Source organism: Astatotilapia calliptera, chromosome 18, assembly GCF_900246225.1.
Source record: "Astatotilapia calliptera chromosome 18, fAstCal1.2, whole genome shotgun sequence".
NCBI classification, from domain to species: Eukaryota; Metazoa; Chordata; class Actinopteri; order Cichliformes; family Cichlidae; genus Astatotilapia; species Astatotilapia calliptera.
In genome coordinates this window covers 20251322-20272173 of record NC_039319.1, presented here as the reverse complement: position 1 = coordinate 20272173, position 20852 = coordinate 20251322, and the positions used below count along the sequence as shown (strand labels likewise).

At 40.4% G+C, this 20852-nt stretch overlaps 1 protein-coding gene across 1 annotated transcript; it reads left to right on the top strand.

The window, feature by feature from the left end:
- Window positions 1-1456: 1456 nt before the first annotated feature.
- LOC113010797 (uncharacterized) lies at window positions 1457-17109 on the top strand. The gene is made up of 8 exons (XM_026150007.1): window positions 1457-1706; window positions 1788-1910; window positions 2042-2232; window positions 7827-7890; window positions 14660-14782; window positions 16055-16225; window positions 16353-16475; window positions 16586-17109. Exons 1-8 carry the CDS (start codon window positions 1457-1459, stop codon window positions 16876-16878), a joined length of 1338 nt encoding a protein of 445 aa, XP_026005792.1. The 3' UTR covers window positions 16879-17109.
- Window positions 17110-20852: the final 3743 nt, after the last annotated feature.

The following is a 20852-nucleotide window of genomic DNA, read 5'->3' as shown; positions in this document are numbered from 1 at the left end:
AAGACGTGCTGGATGAATGTGGGGGAGCTGAGAGCACCTCTGTGTCTGCTATGTCCTCCCACTCAGTACTCAGTGTGAGAGACACAGAGCATTTAGTCTATTTCAGTCCCTGGAAATGTGAGGCCTTTTCTTCACTGTTCCCTCCAAGACCAGAGTGACTCATCCACACTTGTACACAATCAGACTTCTGCAAGCAGTCAGGCAAAAAGGAAAATAAAAATTAACTACTCAGTGGGACATGAGGCAGTTAATCAATAATCTGATCTGCACAGGTCATGTTTTACTATTTGTTGATGCCGTCATGAAAACATTTCGGTATCACTGTTTTATCTCGCTGTCCTTTCACATCTTTCATTTGGCAGACCAATCACGTGGAAACTGTTTGATACTTTACGAAAAAGACCCTCAGTGTATTATATTCTTCAACATTACTCATGACTTGTTCACGTTTGCCTGCTGTTCATATTCTGAAGTACGTCCTTATTAGTCATGACACAAAACACAGCACAGGTTGGCTGTGGTTCAGTAGGGAGAGAAGTTCATCCATTTCATGTAATAAGATTTCCAATGTCTTTAAAAAGGAGCTGAGCCCCTGTTCGCCTCAGATGCACTCATTAATGTGTGTGATACTGTAAATAAACAGTAATACATACAGTATTAACAGATATAGACCACCTGTCATTACAATAAGAAAGCAACTATTTTATAACTCCCATACAAACCTAAAAATGATTGAATGCATGTTTTTCTACCCATATTTAAGCCCACTGGACGTCTCAGAGTCAGAATTCAATCAAGCAAAAAGCAAAAATAATAATTTTCTTCACTGAAAACAGTGAAGAAAATTATTATTTTTCATTAGGATGCTGAATTTGCTGCTTTTTTTTGTAAAATAATAAAATTGGAAATTCATGCATGGCAAACAAGAATATATTTTAATACTAAAAAAAGTCATTTTGATTAAAGAGCTTGTGCACACTGGTGGATTAATCTTTACAGAAACATAAAAACAATTTCTGTAATAACCAAAACTGTTAATAGAGCAGCTGTGGCATAAAGTTTTAACACTGTACATAAAAGGCCAGTTTCCAAACATTACAATGTGTTAATACTATGTGGTGGTGTCTATATGGCTGTAAATGTAAGTGACACCAACATCTGTTATAATGATTTAAGAAAAACAATTAAATGTTGTCTAGCTTGTCAGTAAGCTTAGTGATTTGCTGATATGCACATCCTGATTGCGAACTTGTGTAAGGAAAGCCTGTTGTTTACTTGTAAAAGCCTAATAAAAAATAACCTTTGATACAACACAGTAAAAGATATGACAAAGATGATGATGTGTTTTTTTGTTTTCAGAAAATAAACAAGGTTACTTCCTTTTAGTGTATGCTATATAATGCCTTGTAGGGAGAGGCACTGACAGCATATCCCGAGAAACAGAACGAGTGAAATGATGAAGACCTTACTGACTGTGTTAACCGTCTCCCTGTTCTACCTGTGTGTGGCTGAGGTAAGTCAGCTGGACGGCCAAGCAGGAGAAGCCAATCCAACTGAGAGTCCTGTCATCAATGCAGCTTGTTCAGCAGGGAATGAGAAAAACTACATCCAACTTGCTTTAATGTTAAAAGAACTGGAGGCCAAGCTGAAGGACACTGAGAAGCAGTTTGAGAAAAAGTTGGCGAATCTGAGGTCAGAGATCCAAGGTAAGATCATACTGCACAGCTATTTCATTAATTCCATGTTTTCCATTTTAATAATGTCTTATTTTCACGCTACACCACAAGGCAGTCGAGTGGCATTTGGTGCATCCATCAGTAATGTTGGAAATATTGGACCATTCAATACAGAGATCACACTGCTCTACAGGAATGTCTACTTTAACTCAGGCTCTTTCAACCCTGCAACGGGTAAACTTACCATAATTATATGTATTTGTACACATGGGTTTATTTGTTAGTTTTGCAGTATTTGTACTGCATTTCACTACCACTGCTCTTCTTAATGCCTTATAAGTTGTAACTGTGTCCATCATCTCCAGGTATTTTCACTGCTCCGGTCAGAGGAGTTTATTACTTCAGCTTCTCTGGTCATAATATATCATCTAGACCAATGGGGCTGCGTCTGATGAAGAATGGAGAGCAGATGGTGACAGTGTACAACCATGCTGCTGGAAATCGCCATGAGACAGCCACCAATGGCATGACTCTGCAGCTGGCTGCAGGAGACCAGGTGTACATGAGGCTCCGTGCAAACACCTGGATTTATGATAATAACAACAACCACAGCACCTTCATTGGCCATTTGTTATTCAAAGCAAACAAGACAACAAGACCACCACCAGGGTCCCAAGGCCTGTTTTATTATCCACCGTGACTGGCATCCTTTTGAAATATTTATACTGGTATGATGGTGCTCTGAGTTGCTCGCCAGACACAACAGGAGAGAGTCAACCCAACCAAACAAAACATAGCCCCCACTCATTTAAAATAATCTGCTGAAAATGTATCTGTATTCATGGAGTGTTTTATTTTTCATAAGAAAAATAATGTTATTTACACCTGTTATTTGTTATTTATTAATTTTTTTCCCAAATTACCCTGAAGATATTTTAAAAACACTGCTGCACAACTGGATCATTTGAAAAGCCTTATAAAAGCAAGATTATTAATAAATAATATCGTGGAGTCTAATATTTTTTGAAGGATTGTGTATGGGGTGCCTTTTGTAAAGTGAAACATGTTGAAATTAACAGCAACATTTTTCCACATTTAGCTCAAAACCTTACAACAACATGTTTTTTCAAATCTCCAAAAGTTGATTCTGTTCATCTGGATGTAACGTTTTCAGTGGGAGAAACGTTTCATCATTCATCCAAGTGACTTCTTCAGTCTCAGCTGACTGCAGGTTTCCCCAATCTTATAAACAGTACATTTGCATAATGACTGAAACCAGCCCAGTGAAGGAACAATGGACTGGGAGGTCAGTTCCTTCAAAATATTTGTGCAAAGTCTCATGAACATTGATCAACAACCACTGATCAAAGACCATTGATCAATGGCCATGAGTACCATTCACAGAGAGTTGGGGAATGGCTGCAATCACAGCATTGTAAGATGGCGAAAGATGTACCCTTAGGTCCACTCCTCGATTCAGAGATGGACTTTCCCCTTTCACGTAAATGGCTTCCTTGACTCCGTGTTCAAACCAGCGTTCCTCCCTGTCCCGGATGTGTACATCCTCATCATTCTAGCTATGTAGACTATTTCCAAGAGAAAACAAAAAAACGACCCAATGAGGTCTTTTAAGATAACTGACAGACAGGGAAGTCCTGGTCTTGTTAGGAAAGATAACACCTATGCTATACATTGAATGGTGCAGCTCTCATTTTAGAAATTATTAACCTCCCACAATGTGACTATTCAAAGTTGGGACCAGGAAGCAGAGGTGCAGTCTCACGTGCCTCTCTGCAGCTTCCCTCCTCCTGTCATCTCCCTAAAACCCAAAAGACTGACAAAAAACAAACTAAGTATAGTAATGAAATTGTAAAAAGAAAATGATAATAATAATTAAAGGGAAGAGTTACAAATATCATCCTGAAATACACCAAACAGTAGATCAGTTAAATATAGATTATTAAACATTAGGTCACTTTCTTCTAAGTTCCTGATATCATATGATTTAATAACTGATCAACATACTGATTTATCTTGCCTTACGGAAACCTGGTTACACATTATCTAGGTTTATACTTTAGTTAAAATCAATCATCACACAGGAGTCCTACTAAGGCTACGTCCACACGTACCCGGGTATTTTTGAAAACGCAGATTTTTCTATGCGTTTGCACCTTTCGCCCACACGTAAACGCTGTTTTCGGTCACTGAAAACTGAGATTTTTAAAAACTCTGGCCAGGGTGGATATTTTTGAAAACTCCGTTTTTGCATTTACGTGTGGACGAGAAAAACTGAGAAAACTGAGAAAACGCAGCGTCAAAGGTGTGCGCCTTTTTTGACGTCACACTGTGCGCCACGTTATTGTTTCGGTGAAATGAATTTCTACAATACTATTACTGTTAATTGTACTCTCTGCAGTGTTTAAATGCTTACATATATACACACACAGTTACTGTCCCTCCACACATACGACTCAGTTCTGCTTCTATGCCCCATCCTTGTTTACTATTTCCCACGAGGCTTCTAGACTTCTGATTGGCCAACACGGTTAGGAATATATTGCCACCTGTTGCTTTGGCATGTTCCTAGCAGCATTTTCCTTCATTTCTGCGTTTACGTGTGGACGGGATTATTTTTTAAAACGAAAACGGAAAATCTCCGTTATCAAAAATACCCGTGTATAGTGGGGCAAAAAAGTATTTAGTCAGCCACCGATTGTGCAAGTTCCCCCACCTAAAATGATGACAGAGGTCAGTAATTTGCACCAGAGGTACACTTCAACTGTGAGAGACAGAATGTGAAAAAAAAATCCATGAATCCACATGGTAGGATTTGTAAAGAATTTATTCGTAAATCAGGCTGGAAAATAAGTATTTGGTCAATAACAAAAATACAACTCAATACTTTGTAACATAACCTTTGTTGGCAATAACAGAGGTCAAACGTTTACTATAGGTCTTTACCAGGTTTGCACACACAGTAGCTGGTATTTTGGCCCATTCCTCCATGCAGATCTTCTCGAGAGCAGTGATGTTTTGGGGCTGTCGCCGAGCAACACGGACTTTCAACTCCCGCCACAGATTTTCTATGGGGTTGAGGTCTGGAGACTGGCTAGGCCACTCCAGGACTTTCAAATGCTTCTTACGGAGCCACTCCTTTGTTGCCCGGGCGGTGTGTTTTGGATCATTGTCATGTTGGAAGACCCAGCCTCGTTTCATCTTCAAAGTTCTCACTGATGGAAGGAGGTTTTGGCTCAAAATCTCACGATACATGGCCCCATTCATTCTGTCCTTAACACGGATCAGTCGTACTGTCCCCTTGGCAGAAAAACAGCCCCATAGCATGATGTTTCCACCCCCATGCTTCACAGTAGGTATGGTGTTCTTGGGATGCAACTCAGTATTCTTCTTCCTCCAAACACGACGAGTTGAGTTTATACCATAAAGTTCTACTTTGGTTTCATCTGACCACATGACATTCTCCCAATCCTCTGCTGTATCATCCATGTGCTCTCTGGCAAACTTCAGACGGGCCTGGACATGCACTGGCTTCAGCAGCGGAACACGTCTGGCACTGCGGGATGTGATTCCCTGCCGTTGTAGTGTGTTACTGATGGTGACCTTTGTTACTTTGGTCCCAGCTCTCTGCAGGTCATTCACCAGGTCCCCCCGTGTGGTTCTGGGATCTTTGCTCACCGTTCTCATGATCATTTTGACCCCACGGGATGAGATCTTGCGTGGAGCCCCAGATCGAGGGAGATTATCAGTGGTCTTGTATGTCTTCCATTTTCTGATGATTGCTCCCACAGTTGATTTTTTCACACCAAGCTGCTTGCCTATTGTAGATTCACTCTTCCCAGTCTGGTGCAGGTCTACAATACTTTTCCTGGTGTCCTTCGAAAGCTCTTTGGTCTTGGCCATGGCGGAGTTTGGAGTCTGACTGTTTGAGGCTGTGGACAGGTGTCTTTTATACAGATGATGAGTTCAAACAGGTGCCATTCATACAGGTAACGAGTGGGGGACAGAAAAGCTTCTTACAGAAGACGTTACAGGTCTGTGAGAGCCAGAGATTTTCCTTGTTTGAGGTGACCAAATACTTATTTTCCACCCTAATTTACGAATAAATTCTTTACAAATCCTACCATGTGGATTCATGGATTTTTTTTTCACATTCTGTCTCTCACAGTTGAAGTGTACCTCTGGTGCAAATTACTGACCTCTGTCATCATTTTAGGTGGGGGAACTTGCACAATCGGTGGCTGACTAAATACTTTTTTGCCCCACTGTACGTGTGGATGTAGCCTAAGTCTCAGAAGCCTCAAACTACAGGGCGAGGAGGAGGAGAGGCAACAGCTTCCACTCTGGTTTCTTAATTTACCAAAGACTCAGAGAGTTTTAATTCATTCAAAATCCTGACTCTTAGTTTTGTGCATCCTATCCTTAGGTTCATGATAAGTAATTCCTGTGATGTTATCTTCTTCAACGATAAACACAATGTAGACGTCCTACCTAAACTCTTCCTCCACAACACTTTATACTGGGGCTCCTTTCACAAAAAAGCAACAAATCAGAAATGCTCGACTCCGATTGTACTGATTACAAAGTTTGTGATTTGTTTGATATTATCTCACTGGGAAAATTAAACTAGGTCTCATTTCCTCATGTTGGTTTCCCTATTTTCAAAGTCAAAAAGACTTTTTTCTATCCCCATGGGGCATTTAAGATACGAACCGAAACCATAGAAAATGCACAACATGAAGAAAGACGAGGAGAAAAAAAGAACTCCACCCAGACTGAGCTCCAACAGGGAGATGAACTTGAGAACACTTTTCTTTGATAACAACAGGTTAGTTAGACTATTGTATTGTATGCTTTCACAATTACAACAATAGGGCTTGAAACTGCATTTTCATGAAGTGTAATTCAAGATAAACATTGTCTCTGAGTTGTCTTTGTCTTGATTATTAGAACTGAAAAAAATAGGAATACCGTGTTACGGTCGCTGACCTCTAGTGCCTCTCCCTCTTTTTTTTCTCCCCTTCCTGTGTTCCAGGTCTGCCTCATGAGCCACAGCTGAGGTGTGTTGCAGCTCGTCAGCCACGGCATATATGTCGTGTCCAAATTCATGGGCTACATCCTCCTGAGGCCGCATTTGTAGACCAATTACGTCACAGCAACGCGCCGAAGGCTGTCCAAATTCATAGACTCCTCCGAATGCGGCCGACAGATGCGTCCTCCTTTTCCCCGAATTTGAAGGATGGGTCGGGTGTGTCCTTCATGGCCCACCATATCCCAGAATTCATAGCGCGGCCCAGCCAAACTCCAGTTTCCAACAATGGCGGCCGCTACTAAGTTTTAAAATTACTCATACTAATCTTTCTGGGTCACAAAATAAACTTTTAACATATTTTCAGGCGAGAAAGTAGCTGTGTAAACATCAAATATCTGCTCGTTTCATCAAGATATCGCATATTTGCCAAAGTGCTTCGACGTTTTCGGAGGCGTCTGCTACCCACCAGCTCGATAGCAAGCCGGGAGCTCGAGGGTTACTGATGCGGCCGAGAACGGCACAACTCCCGGCACATCATTTTCAGATCACCGCGGACTTTCGCTACTCGGGTTAAACGTAATATATAAGTCACTTAGACAACCTAAAAATGTTATTGTTGGGCTTTTTTCAGTGTTTTGTTTGTTCGTGAGTAAATCGGTTTGGCTGAGATTAGTTATTAGATTAGATAAAATAAAACTTTATTAATCCCCCGGGTGGGTTCCTCCTTGGTTTTCACACAGCTGACTAAACGTCAAACAGAAAACTGATTAAACATAAGTATGAGACAGTCGAGAATTTAAGCCAATGTCCTATTATATTTTAGATAGCAAGGAGCAGACGGCCAAGTTTATTAAACTCCACCGAGACAGCGGTGACGCTAATCTGAAGGCTAGGCCGTTTACTTCCGGCCTACCCGACCTTCTGAGGACCCGGCCCACGTAGACCGTGAAGGCCGGGTCCTCAGGAGGATGCAGCCCATGAATTTGGACACGACCACAATCTGCCATCCCAAACAGCCACGCCCCTTCCACTTCCCCATTTTGCCACAGCTGTGAGTGACAGTGGTTTGGGCAGCGTGTGTGTGTGTGTGTGTTGCTTGAGAGCCTCCCTGTGTTCATTTTTACTCTAGCTGGCAGCTGGCAGATCTGAAATCATCAATCCAAGGTAAGAACATAACACAGCTGGAGGTTTTTATTCTTACATGTTGTTACAGGAAAAATGATTCTATGTTTCTTTACCTTCTTTTAAATGTACAAAGATGCCTTTTGTCTGCCCTCTCCCTATGGTTAGATTAGTTTAGAATTATCTTTTTAGACTTTCCCAGCAAACACATCTTGTTTCTGGGACATATTGTTTTAGATTGTTTTATCTTCCCTAGCTCTCTGCTGACGAGACTAGCACCATATATGGAGTTGTTTTATTTTATCTGTTTATTATTTGTTATCCTGTTCTCACTGTCTCTGTGCTCTGTGCCTATAAAAATTACCAAGCCACTGTGCATGGTGTGAGTTGTCCTTAGCAGCTCACCCGTGTACACGTTTGATAAAGAAAGTAACTTTGTCTCATTGTGTCTTTATTTCTCCTGGGTCTTTTACAGAGTTTTCCCCCAACATTTCTTGGTCCTTCGGAGCCGGAGCGCCTCCATCGTGTCCCATCTCCGTGACCAGTCCACGTTGTTCGTCTGTCGACAGCCCACACACTAGGTGTGTGGTCAAAGACCAAGGGCGTTAAATTCGAGTCTTGGCCAACGTTCTTAGAAAGCGACCCACGGTGGTGGGGCCCGATCGAGGTGGACCAGACCCGGCGACACTGACCAGGTAGATACAGACACACTGACACAATCTTGCGTAAAAACGTATTTTAAATTCAGGGAATTTAAAATAGCGAAAGTAGCTCGTCGCGACTGGAAGCTCCCCACTTCTGTGGGTTTAAAGTAGCTCGTCGGCTGGTAGCTTGGAGCTCGTCGACTGGAAGCTCCCCACTCTTGTGGGTTAGGTTTGGAGCTCTGGGTAGCTCCCCCAGCTGGGTCAAGGGAATAAGTAGCTCGTCTACAGAAAGACTGGCAGCTCCCCTTTATTATAAGGGTTCCGATCGCGCGAATAAGTGTGAATGTGAATGTATGCGTGTGTATTGTTGTAACTAACGGAGCAAGCTGAATTTTCACGGTCCGATAAGAGACTGAGCTGCTCCTACTGTGTTTTTCTTTTACTGCTGTTCACTGACGTGCTGGTGAGTTGAGAGAACGGTCGAGTTCCGTCTCGTAAAGTTCACACCGCTTTTGGAAATAGTCCGAAAGTAGAAGGGCGTGTGAGCAACCACTCTCGTCTCTAATACCAGCGAAGGTGATAGCAGCTGTATTGTGTATATATTACTTAAACAAAAATAAGTAAATACATAAATAAGATGGGTAATCAAGCAAGTGAAATTAAAACTCACTCCTGCTGACGAGCAGTGGTGAGAAAAGAAAAGTCCAGACGCCGGACAAAAACAGTGTCTGTAAACTGAGAGATTTAAGAAAACAAAATATAAACAGTCGGGAGAACAGAATCCAACTGCCAGTTTAGTAAAACCAGAAGACGAGACACTGTGCAGTTCCCACAATCCTTTTAGTAAACCATCACCCATTCAGGAAGAACATAATAATCCCTTATTAGGTGAAAACTAGAGATCAAAGTAGTTTGAAGTAGTTTAAAAGGGTTGAAAACAGACCCCACTGAGTAGATATAAATATAAAAAGTACGAAATAAAGATAAACAAAGGGAAAATTACAGTAGAAATGATCTTTAGAGTATTTGAAATTAATAATAGCAAGGATAACAACCTGTAAAGTGAGATTAACAATGAAACACAGTTGGCATGATGACCATGCCCAGCATGTATAAAATGAATATAAAGCAAATAATTCACACGAAAATATTTTAATAAAATAAATAAGGTATATTAAGGCTGTGTCACTGTTCAGCCAAGGACAGTGTGTGAAAAGGTAACTGTCTCCACCCTGGGAAAAGGATGATTCTGCAGGTCATCTGAAGCCCTTGATGGATACAAAATAAAATAAAATATATTATAATAGAACTGCCTGGTCCGCCATGCAACAGAGAGAACAAATGTGACCGCAGATTGGATGAATTCTAAATTATCTGTTTGCTGAATAAGATGATCCTAACTAACAAATTGGCTCAGGAGTAGTATAGTGGTACACACTGATAAAATATTATGCTATTGCTGTTATATAAGACAAAGAGGATAATATTAACAATGACATAATATTAATATGAAGAGGCACCTTAATCGGTTATGATGTGAGGTGGATAATTGTTAAGCAGTAGTCTGCATCAAGCTTAAGGTTTGCTGAAACTCAGTGTAATGACATGTGAGATGAAGACAATACAGAGAATAACTAAACTAATGAAGTGCATAGAGGCACTTGACCAGCTTGAAACCTGTCCTAGAATGACACATTGCTGAGATATAGAGCACACCTATAATAACAACCAATAAGCAAAACCCTGTAGACAACAGCTACAACTACAGGATTGAGAAGCTGAATTAAATATGTAGACACTGCTAAGCTGATGAGCATGTTACACATTTTCTTTTCTTTTTATTTATTTGTTTCTTTTAGAGCAGAAGCTGCTGTAACACACCCAAAGAAAGACTCTAGGTCTGACCAACCGTCCCAGTCGTGGGCAAAAAGATGTCAGTCAATAAAATTCTAAAAGATAATTTATTGACAAAAAATATATCAAGAGATAAAAGATAGAACAGTCCAGTGTCCCACTTATGAATTGTATAAAAACACACAGTCCCAAGGCCAGAGCCAGCTATGCCACACAGCCAAGTTGCACCCCACATGTTGCCTTTAACAGGGTTAGAAGTTGTCCTTGGAGACCCACCACCCTGCAAGCATATAGTCAGTGGTCACTCAAGCCTCTGCAACCCAGCTGCCTTTAGGCTGTGGCATATAATAGGCCCTGGACTGCACAGAGAGACAAAACGACACACTTAATATAAAATTCATAGCGCAAAACCAATCCATCCCAATCATATCGGATTTCATCACATTACATACCTGCACAGAGAGACAAAACAAAACAGCAGTGGTTGTAGTGTGGGCTATAAGTAGACCAGTGTATCAGTGCAATCAAGTACACCTGCCTCTAATTAGTCCAACCTCATTCCAGCCATTGGCTCACCAAAAATGTGACACACACAAAACCACTCCCAACCCAGTGAAACTTCACACAATAATATGGAGCTGAATTAACACAGGCACATTAGTCTAGTATGTTACAAGCTGCATGCTATTACAAGCCAACATATGCAGACTTCTGCCTTGTTCGGGTGGCAGCATTTTTCTTTTTTCTTTTGTGTCCTGACACGTTTATGTTTTTTGTTTTTGTTTGATTATTTTGTTGGTTTTGGAAACGAATTTAAACGAACTTGTGACCATACTTGAGAATCACAGTGACACATAGTGATTAGGCATATGATTGAAAAATGCCTAGGTTTAGAGCTGTGAGCTATGAGCTGTGAGCAATGCAAAGTTAAATATATATATTTGTATAAATGGGAAACAACCCTAACTTGAAAGTTTGAAATGTGTGAGATCCATGCATTGTTTGAAGAACTAGAAATTATCTAAAACTGCCTTAAGTGAAAATGTAGAGTTGCATCTATTCTCCCAAACAAAAAAAACAAAAAACAAAAAAAGGGGGAAGAAGCATTCTGTAACTTAGAAATAAGGCTGACGTGTTGACAACAGACTAAAACACTAATTCGCAGGTGGCTATCAGGAACAGAGAGGCGAGCAAAGTCACAAACACCAAGGCCGCAGACAGCCACGCAGAAACAGCAGATAACATAGAGACAACGCCTGCTAGAACCGTGGAGAGGAAGGTCACTTCACACGAGATTGTTGCGCATGTGAAATACACAAAGATAAACAAATAACCATTTATATAGACAGCCAGTATGTTTTCTCTGCTGTGCATCATTTTGCAAAAAATCTGGAAAACCAGAGGAATGATTACACCAACTGGCAAACCAGCATGCCAACCTCTTACAACGCCTACTGACTCTTTCATTACTACAGGCAACAATTTTGCTGACAGAGCAGCAAAATAGGCGGCACAAAAGACAAACATCACATTGATGGCAGTGAACACACATCAGATTCCACTGGATGTGTTGAAAAATGAACAAAAGCAGCAAGCACAGCAGAGCAGGCAAAATGGCTAAAACACGGTGCAGTTCTGACAAACGACTTAATGATGTGTTATGGCAAGCCAGTGTTGCCAAAATTCCTCCACAAAATGGCGGCATTAGTGACTCATGGCTGTACGCATTTGTCAACGGGGGGACTGACCAGTATTGTCAACTCTCATTTCTTTCTACACTGTAAATTCTACACTGTAAATTTTGAAACCTCAGCAAAACAATTTGTCAGAACATGCATGACGTGTCAAAAATGTAATGCTCAGGGAAACCTGAGACCACACAATCCATATGGACTTTATTGAGCTAAATGAATGCCAAGGGTAAAAATACACCCTAGTGGTTATAGATGTATTCTCAAAGTGGCCAGAAATCTACCCAGTGAAAAAGGCAGATACAATTTCAGTAGCAAAATGTATGTCTAAGTTGTAGGAAAATAAAGAGATGATTGTAAATGACGAAGAATGTAATGATGTCTATCAAGTGTCTTGCAGATCACAGCCCGGTGACTGGGTTCTGATCAAAGTGCTCCAAAGGAAAAACTGGAGCTTGCAAAATTGCGGAACGACCATCTTGCATCCATCAGAGCCAGTAAGTGAAGCCATCTAAACACAGCTGACGGCAGGCTTGCCCACTTGTTGTGATCTCGCCCGGTGGAGGGGTCAGCTTTCCTGGCCGGGGGGTCTACTCGCGACAGGAGGGTGTGTCCCGTCGTCATGAGGTGGTGGCTCTTAACAACTGCAGCGGCCCTGACCATGGCCGGGCTCCTCATCTTTGCTTCCGTGAGGGACAATAAGTCACGTTATATGGAGAAAAGGCAGACACTGTATGACAAAGGAAAGTACACCAAGTTTCCCCATGGCTATGCCACTAATTTCTGGTGGCAGTTTATGAACACTACAGCTTACTTGAATAATAAAACTGACTGCTATGCAAATACATATACACTTTCTGCCCACCAAGGAACGAGAGGAAGTGTATGGACTGTTCACTCAACGAAACCTGTGCCAGTAACGCGACACTGATGAGCCTCAACTGTCGCTCCAACTACAGCTACCGAATGATACTACAAACAAAGACTCATTACCAGACAGGATGTGCACGGACAGCACCAAGCAGTAAAGGAACCAGAGTTTCGCATCTGAGGAGGAGTGAAATTCTTACAGAGCTTGATCCCCGGCATTGGAGTTGCCGAGGTGCGGGATCATGTGGAAATCAACCGATATGCTCTGCTACGACACATCAACTTGACTAAGACCCTGGGAACCGCCTTAGCAGGAGAACAGCAGGCCATCAGAACGATGGTGCTGCAGAAAAGACTGACACTAGACCTGCTAACAGCATCACAAGGAGGAGTTTGCAAGCTGATCGGGGAAACATGTTGCACTTTTATCCCTGATGGATACGAAACTGGAGGAGACATTTATGAAACTTTGCAGAATTTGTCCATTCTGCAAAAATATGTCACTGACCACACATCTGGAGCAGCTACACCGCCATGTCTAAGAGTAATGATTTCAAAGATGATAACAACTACAATGACTGCTTATGTTGCCGTGCCTAAAGAAGAACAGCATCCCGTTGCAATTCTGTTAGAGGAGAACTTGTAATAACTGCTAATGAATGACGTGGTGATTAAAAATGACTTCTGCCTTTTTCAAGTGATCATGCACTGATTAACACATTAGTAGTTTATGCAGGTACAATATAAGGTTTTCACCCTTTTATTTTTTGAAGTTCTCATCCTTTATTTTTTGAAGTTTTCATTTTAAATATGAAGTTTTCATTATTTTACATATAAAGTTTTCAATTTAAGGTTTGCATCATTTTAAGTATAAGGTTTTCATCCTTGTATTTTTTTTGAAGTTTTCATTTTACATATGAAGTTTTCATCATTTTTAAATACAAAGTTTTCATTTTAGTTTTCATCCTTTTATTTTTTGTAGTTTTCGTTTTAAAATATAAGGTTTTTATCTTTTATTTTTTGTAGTTTTATTATTTTTTCTTGTTTATTCCACTTGTTATTTCAATTACTATGATTTTCATTTACTATGTTTTTCTTTTTATTATTTTCTTTTGTTTTATTCTTTAGACCAGATGACTTCCATTTCTGCTATGCTGACATTTTGAAAATTAAAAAATTGCTTAAGATACTTAATAAATAACCTTCACAGACAATTGTTGTATACATTTAAAATAAGTTGAAACAGGAGGGAATGTTACAGGAAAAATGATTCTATGTTTCTTTACCTTCTTTTAAATGTACAAAGATGCCTTTTGTCTGCCCTCTCCCTATGGTTAGATTAGTTTAGAATTATCTTTTTAGACTTTCCCAGCAAACACATCTTGTTTCTGGGACATATTGTTTTAGATTGTTTTATCTTCCCTAGCTCTCTGCTGACGAGACTAGCACCATATATGGAGTTGTTTTATTTTATCTGTTTATTATTTGTTATCCTGTTCTCACTGTCTCTGTGCTCTGTGCCTATAAAAATTACCAAGCCACTGTGCATGGTGTGAGTTGTCCTTAGCAGCTCACCCGTGTACACGTTTGATAAAGAAAGTAACTTTGTCTCATTGTGTCTTTATTTCTCCTGGGTCTTTTACAGAGTTTTCCCCCAACACATGTATAGATCTTTATCAGTGTACTGATACAGGTTCATGTTTTGTTGTTGTCAAACCAAAGAAATAATCCCATATTTCCATGCATCTCCAGGCAGCCGTGTGGCATTTGGAGCATCTATCGGCAATGTTGGAAATACTGGACCAATAAGTGCAGAGATCACACTGCTCTACAGGAATGTCTACTTTAACTCAGGTTCTTACAGCCCTGCAACAGGTAAACTTAACATAATTATACGTATTCTTAGTGCTGCATTTCACTACCACTAAACTTCTTAGCACCATATAAGCACACTATTCACTATGAACTCATCGGGTTGTATGTAGAGACCAAATGGTACAATCAGCTGTCAGAGCAGGTATTCACAAAATCCGCTCAGCACAGTTTTATGCATTAAAATGGTCTTTTTTCCCAAGCACATCCAAACAGTTAACATGTTTCTACACATGCATCACACCACAAACATTACTTGTCACCAAAGCACAAAAGGGACTCCCAGTATCCATCAGCATACCAGCAAGAAAAAAACGACCACTTTCTACTTAACAAACTGAGTGAAAGTATGTAGTTGGTTTTTAACATAAAACTCATTGCTGCAACCAGGGGCAGCGTAAATGTAAACTCCTATTTTTTAGCTTCCTTGTTAAACACCCAGTTCTGTCACTAGTTAACTTAAATTAATTAATTGGGTTTATTAGTAGTAAACAACCAACCAAGCTAGTGACATCACATTCTGTACTGGCACAAGATGGTCCTACACATGCCCTAAAAAAAACTTGTGTTTTTTTTCTTGAATCCAGCTTCACAGACACTGTTAAAGCTACGCCAGACTCCTTGGAGCAGTGCTCCGTGGTGTAAATTAGCCTTAATACATGTATTGTTTCACACTGCCTTCTATAAGCATGCAGAGAAATAACCTCAAACAAGAAGGAGCATGAGTGATAAAGAAGAGCAGGACAGCTGGATGCCTTAATTCTAACAGTAGGTTTGCTTGTTAGACTATTGTATTGCATTTGCATGCTTTCACAACTTTTACTTTGTAATCTCCAGTATAAAAATTCTCAGTTTAAATGTTGCGTTCAAGTTCACCTTAGAATGTAGCTGAAATTGCTATTTATAATGTTGACTACTACTGCTGCTGATTTCCAGCGAGAAGTCCAACATTACTCACTGCGTACTGACAGACAGTTGCTTTTTCTGCTGTTATTTCAATGAACCACTCATGTTACACCGCTTATAAAGAGAAGGATCATTCATGGGGCTTAAAACAGGTTTTTCATGAAGTGTTATCTTGTCTCAATCACATAATTATTGTCTCCCAGTTTTCTTTGTGCTTGTTTATCGGAAAGGAAAAAAATAGGGACACTTCCGTCTTTGTGATACAGTATATATCTAGAGCCTTGTGGGGGGAACTAACACAGATGAACAGAAATTCTGAAAAGATGAAGACTGCAGTCTTAACCTTATGCCTCTTCTTTCTGTGTGCAGCTGCCTTCCCTCAGGTGGATGGCCAAGCATCTGAAAGTGAAGGCTCCCTTGTTGAGACACCTCAACTCTGTGCTGGGACAAATGAACAACTTTTCCTAATATTACGACAACTAGAAACCAAGCTGAATAATGCTGAGAAACAGCTGGCAGATCTGAAATCATCAATCCAAGGTAAGAACATAACACAGCTGGAGGTTTTATTCTGACATGTATAGATCTTTATCAGTGTACTGATACAGGTTCAGGTTTTGTTGTTGTCAAACCAAAGAAATAATCCCATATTTCCATGCATCTCCAGGCAGCCGTGTGGCATTTGGAGCATCTATCGGCAATGTTGGAAATACTGGACCAATGAGTGCAGAGATCACACTGACTTACAAAAATGTCTACTTTAACTCAGGCTCTTACAACCCTGCAACAGGTAAACTTACAATAATTATATGTATTCTTACATTTATGAGTTTATTTGTTAGATAAGTGCTTTCACTACCACTAAGCCATATAAGCTGTAACTGTGTCCATCATCTCCAGGTATTTTCACTGCTCCGGTCAGAGGAGTTTATTACTTCAGCTTCTCTGGTCATAATATATCAACTAGACCGATGGGGCTGCGTCTGATGAAGAATGGAGAGCAGATGGTGACAGTGTACAACCATGCTGCTGGAAATCGCTATGAGACAGCCACCAATGGCATGACTCTGCAGCTGGCTGCAGGAGACCAGGTGTACATGAGGCTCCGTCCGGACACCTGGATTTTTGATAATGTCAACAACCACAGCACCTTCATTGGCCATTTGTTATTCCCTCTGCTCAGACAAGCATAGTTTGAATAGCAAATGAGTAAACAGAACAATATTGACATGTAGAGTTTGGTTGATTACTTTCGGTGGTGACTTTCCCACCGAAAGAGGGTCTTGGCCCTCTCCCCTGGCCAAGACCCTCATGGGTTACAGTAACAATCTACAGCTTTAGAACATGGTGGCGGTGTCAGAATTAAAACCAATATTTTATAGGAGTTTGTGTCTCAAATGAACAATAAAGTCTGAATACGTGCAGCAATTTCACTTCTCTTCTTTTTTAGTCAGGTAGGCTCCTCTGACTCATTTTAAGGTTAACATAAATATACATTTGTGTGTGCTGTTTTGAGGTGATTTCTTGGTCAAAATCAATAATAGAAGTATTCTGATTTAAGTGTGTATTTCTTTTTTTAAATTATGTGCAAATCCATCCAGACTTGAGTTAAGGTCACTAAAGTTCAAGCTACATCTGGACACGTTTGTTCAAATTATTCTGTTATAACAGCAAAGAAAAAACACATAAAACGCCACAACAATTATTATTTGTTATTATAGGGAGTGCAGAATTATTAGGCAAGTTGTATTTTTGAGGAATAATTTTATTATTGAACAATGTTTTAATGAACCCAAAAAACTCATTAATATCAAAGCTGAATGCTTTTGGAAGTAGTTTTTAGTTTGTTTTTAGTTTTAGCTATTTTAGGGGGATATCTGTGTGTGCAGGTGACTATTACTGTGCATAATTATTAGGCAACTTAACAAAAAACAAATACATACCCATTTCAATTATTTATTTTTACCAGTGAAACCAATATAACATCTCCACATCCACAAATATACGTTTCTGACATTCAAAAACAAAACCAAAACAAATCAGCGACCAATATAGCAACCTGTCTTTGCAAGGACACTCAAAAGCCTGCCATCCAAGGATTCTGTCGGTGTTTTGATCTGTTCACCATCAACATTGCTGCAGCAGCAACCACAGCCTCCCAGACACTGTTCAGAGAGGTGTACTGTTTTCCCTCCTTGTAAATCTTACATTTGATGATGGACCACAGGTTCTCAATGGGGTTCAGATCAGGTGAACAAGGTGGCCATGTCATTAGTTTTTCTTCTTTTATACCCTTTCTTGCCAGCCACGCTGTGGAGTACTTGGACGCGTGTGATGGAGCATTGTCCTGCATGAAAATCATGTTTTTCTTGAAGGATGCAGACTTCTTCCTGTACCACTGCTTGAAGAAGGTGTCTTCCAGAAACTGGCAGTAGGACTGGGAGTTGAGCTTGACTCCATCCTCAACCCGAAAAGGCCCCACAAGCTCATCTTTGATGATACCAGCCCAAACCAGTACTCCGCCTCCACCTTGCTGGCGTCTGAGTCGGACTGGAGCTCTCTGCCCTTTACCAGTCCAGCCACGGGCCCATCCATCTGGCCCATCAAGACTCACTCTCATTTCATCAGTCCATAAAACCTTAGAAAAACCAGTCTTGAGATATTTCTTGGCCCAGTCTTGACGTTTCAGCTTGTGTGTCTTGTTCAGTGGTGGTCGTCTTTCAGCCTTTCTTACCTTGGCCATGTCTCTGAGTATTGCACACCTTGTGCTTTTGGGCACTCCAGTGATGTTGCAGCTCTGAAATATGGCCAAACAGGTGGCAAGTGGCATCTTGGCAGCTGCACGCTTGACTTTTCTCAGTTCATGGGCAGTTATTTTGCGCCTTGGTTTTTCCACACGCTTCTTGCGACCCTGTTGACTATTTTGAATGAAACGCTTGATTGTTCGATGATCACGCTTCAGAAGCTTTGCAATTTTGAGACTGCTGCATCCCTCTGCAAGATATCTCACTATTTTTGACTTTTCTGAGCCTGTCAAGTCCTTCTTTTGACCCATTTTGCCAAAGGAAAGGAAGTTGCCTAATAATTATGCACACCTGATATAGGGTGTTGATGTCATTAGACCACACCCCTTCTCATTACAAAGATGCACATCACCTAATATGCTTAATTGGTACACGGAAAAAAGTCTAACATGCAGTCATTCATTCAATCTAATAAGTGCCATTCAAAACAGAATAAAATCATTGATTTGATTGTGAAACCCTTTCTTTTTGCATTTTAAAATACCACTTTTGATTTGGATGAAGCTAAATATCTGTACAAAGGACACAACGCAAAGTTTTTGATTTCTCTCAAAACATATAATTCTTTTCATGTTGAACAGATAATATCTTTAATTTGAGTCAAAGTGATTTGCACTTGAACACGCCCACCAGAAATAGACCGGGACCCATTTTTATTCTGCATGGCTGCTGGAAACATCGTGTCACATCTTTGATTAATTTCATCTGAAAATAAACGTAAGTAAAGCCAAGTGTGTTACAAAAGCTTTTATAATTTGTATTGCCAAAATTGCAGAAAATAACCCCATTTAAGCTGGGTCGACAGCAGAGATGGGCAGTAACGTGTTACTTGTAACGCTTTACTGTAATCCGATTACTTTTTTCAAGTAACGAGTAAAGTAAGGGATTACTATTGCAAAAACGGTAATTAGATTACCGTTACTTTGCCGTAGGAACGCTGCGTTACTGCGTTACTAAAACAGTGATTTTTTTTGCAAGAATGTCTCATGACAGTGACGTAAGCAAGTGCAACGTTGGTGACAACAGCTGTGTGCAGAGCAACAATGGATCATATATCGAGTGCGGGAGAGAGTATGAGCGTGCAGCGTTTAAAGTGTGGAAGTACTGACCTTACTTTGAGTTTGATTCCATAAAAAGTGGCAAAAACATTAGCGTCCATTAGCATTGTGCATGGGAAGAAAACTTATTTTTACTGCGAAAAGCCCCCCCCTAAACTTCCAAGCAAGCACCGAGTGCGCTACCACGTAATGGGAAACTCAGAGAAACTCGCGGATTCTTCAACTGACTGCTGCGGCACACCTGCACCAGGATAAACCTCCGCCTACCCCGCTCCTGCTTTACAGGTGAAAATAGAGCAAAAGGTATGGAGTGCCAGGACTGCCATAATGAATTAATTAAATACACCATTAAATAATTAATTAAATGTGGCAATAATTAATTAAAATTGGAATTAATTAATTAAATAAATAGTTATGACACATGTGATTAATTAATTATCGACACATTTAATTAATTATTTATGTATTTCACATTTTTATTAATTATTGACACATTTAATTAATTAATTATTGACACATTTAATTAATTATTTATGTATTTCACATTTTTATTAATTATTGACACATTTAATTAATTAATTATTGACACATTTAATTAATTATTTATGTATTTCACATTTTAATTAATTATTGACACATTTACCGTAATTGTCGGGCTATAAGCCGCTACTTTTTGCACAAGCTTTGAACCCTGCGGCTTTTAGTCAGGTGCGGCTTTTCTATGGATTGTCCATGATTTTTGTCATATCGTAAGACGATTTGTTTTGTTTGTTCCGCTGTTGTACGGCACTACGTTGCCTGGCGGAAGGATCGGGGTTCAAGAGTGGTATGTTAGTCACATGTCCGTCCGCCAGGCAACGTAGTGCCGTACGAAGTAGCGCGAAAAACAAACTTCAAAGTAGCGCTACGCGTTCAGCGGGAGGCGTGGATGACGAGCGGCGATAAACTTGCGAAAACCAAGTTATGCCCAACTCCACCGGTGGATTCTGACAGCGTGGAAAAGTGCGAAAACATCCACGATCACCAATGGATTTTGAAGGGCTGGACTGCTGCATGATGGAGAGGAGGACACCGCCACAGCTCTTCTGAGGGTGTTCGACTCTGACACTGACAACGAGGATTTCTTTGGTTTTGAAAGTGACAACGAAGGAGAGAAGCGGAGAGTGGATGACGAAGCCATCCTGAGCCTGTTCGTTTCCGACATTAGAGAAGAGGACTTTGGTGGTTTTAGTGCGCAGGAAGAAGAGAAAGATGGTGGTGAATGACTGACTTTTCTTCTTGTTAAAGCCGTGTCACTGCACCTGA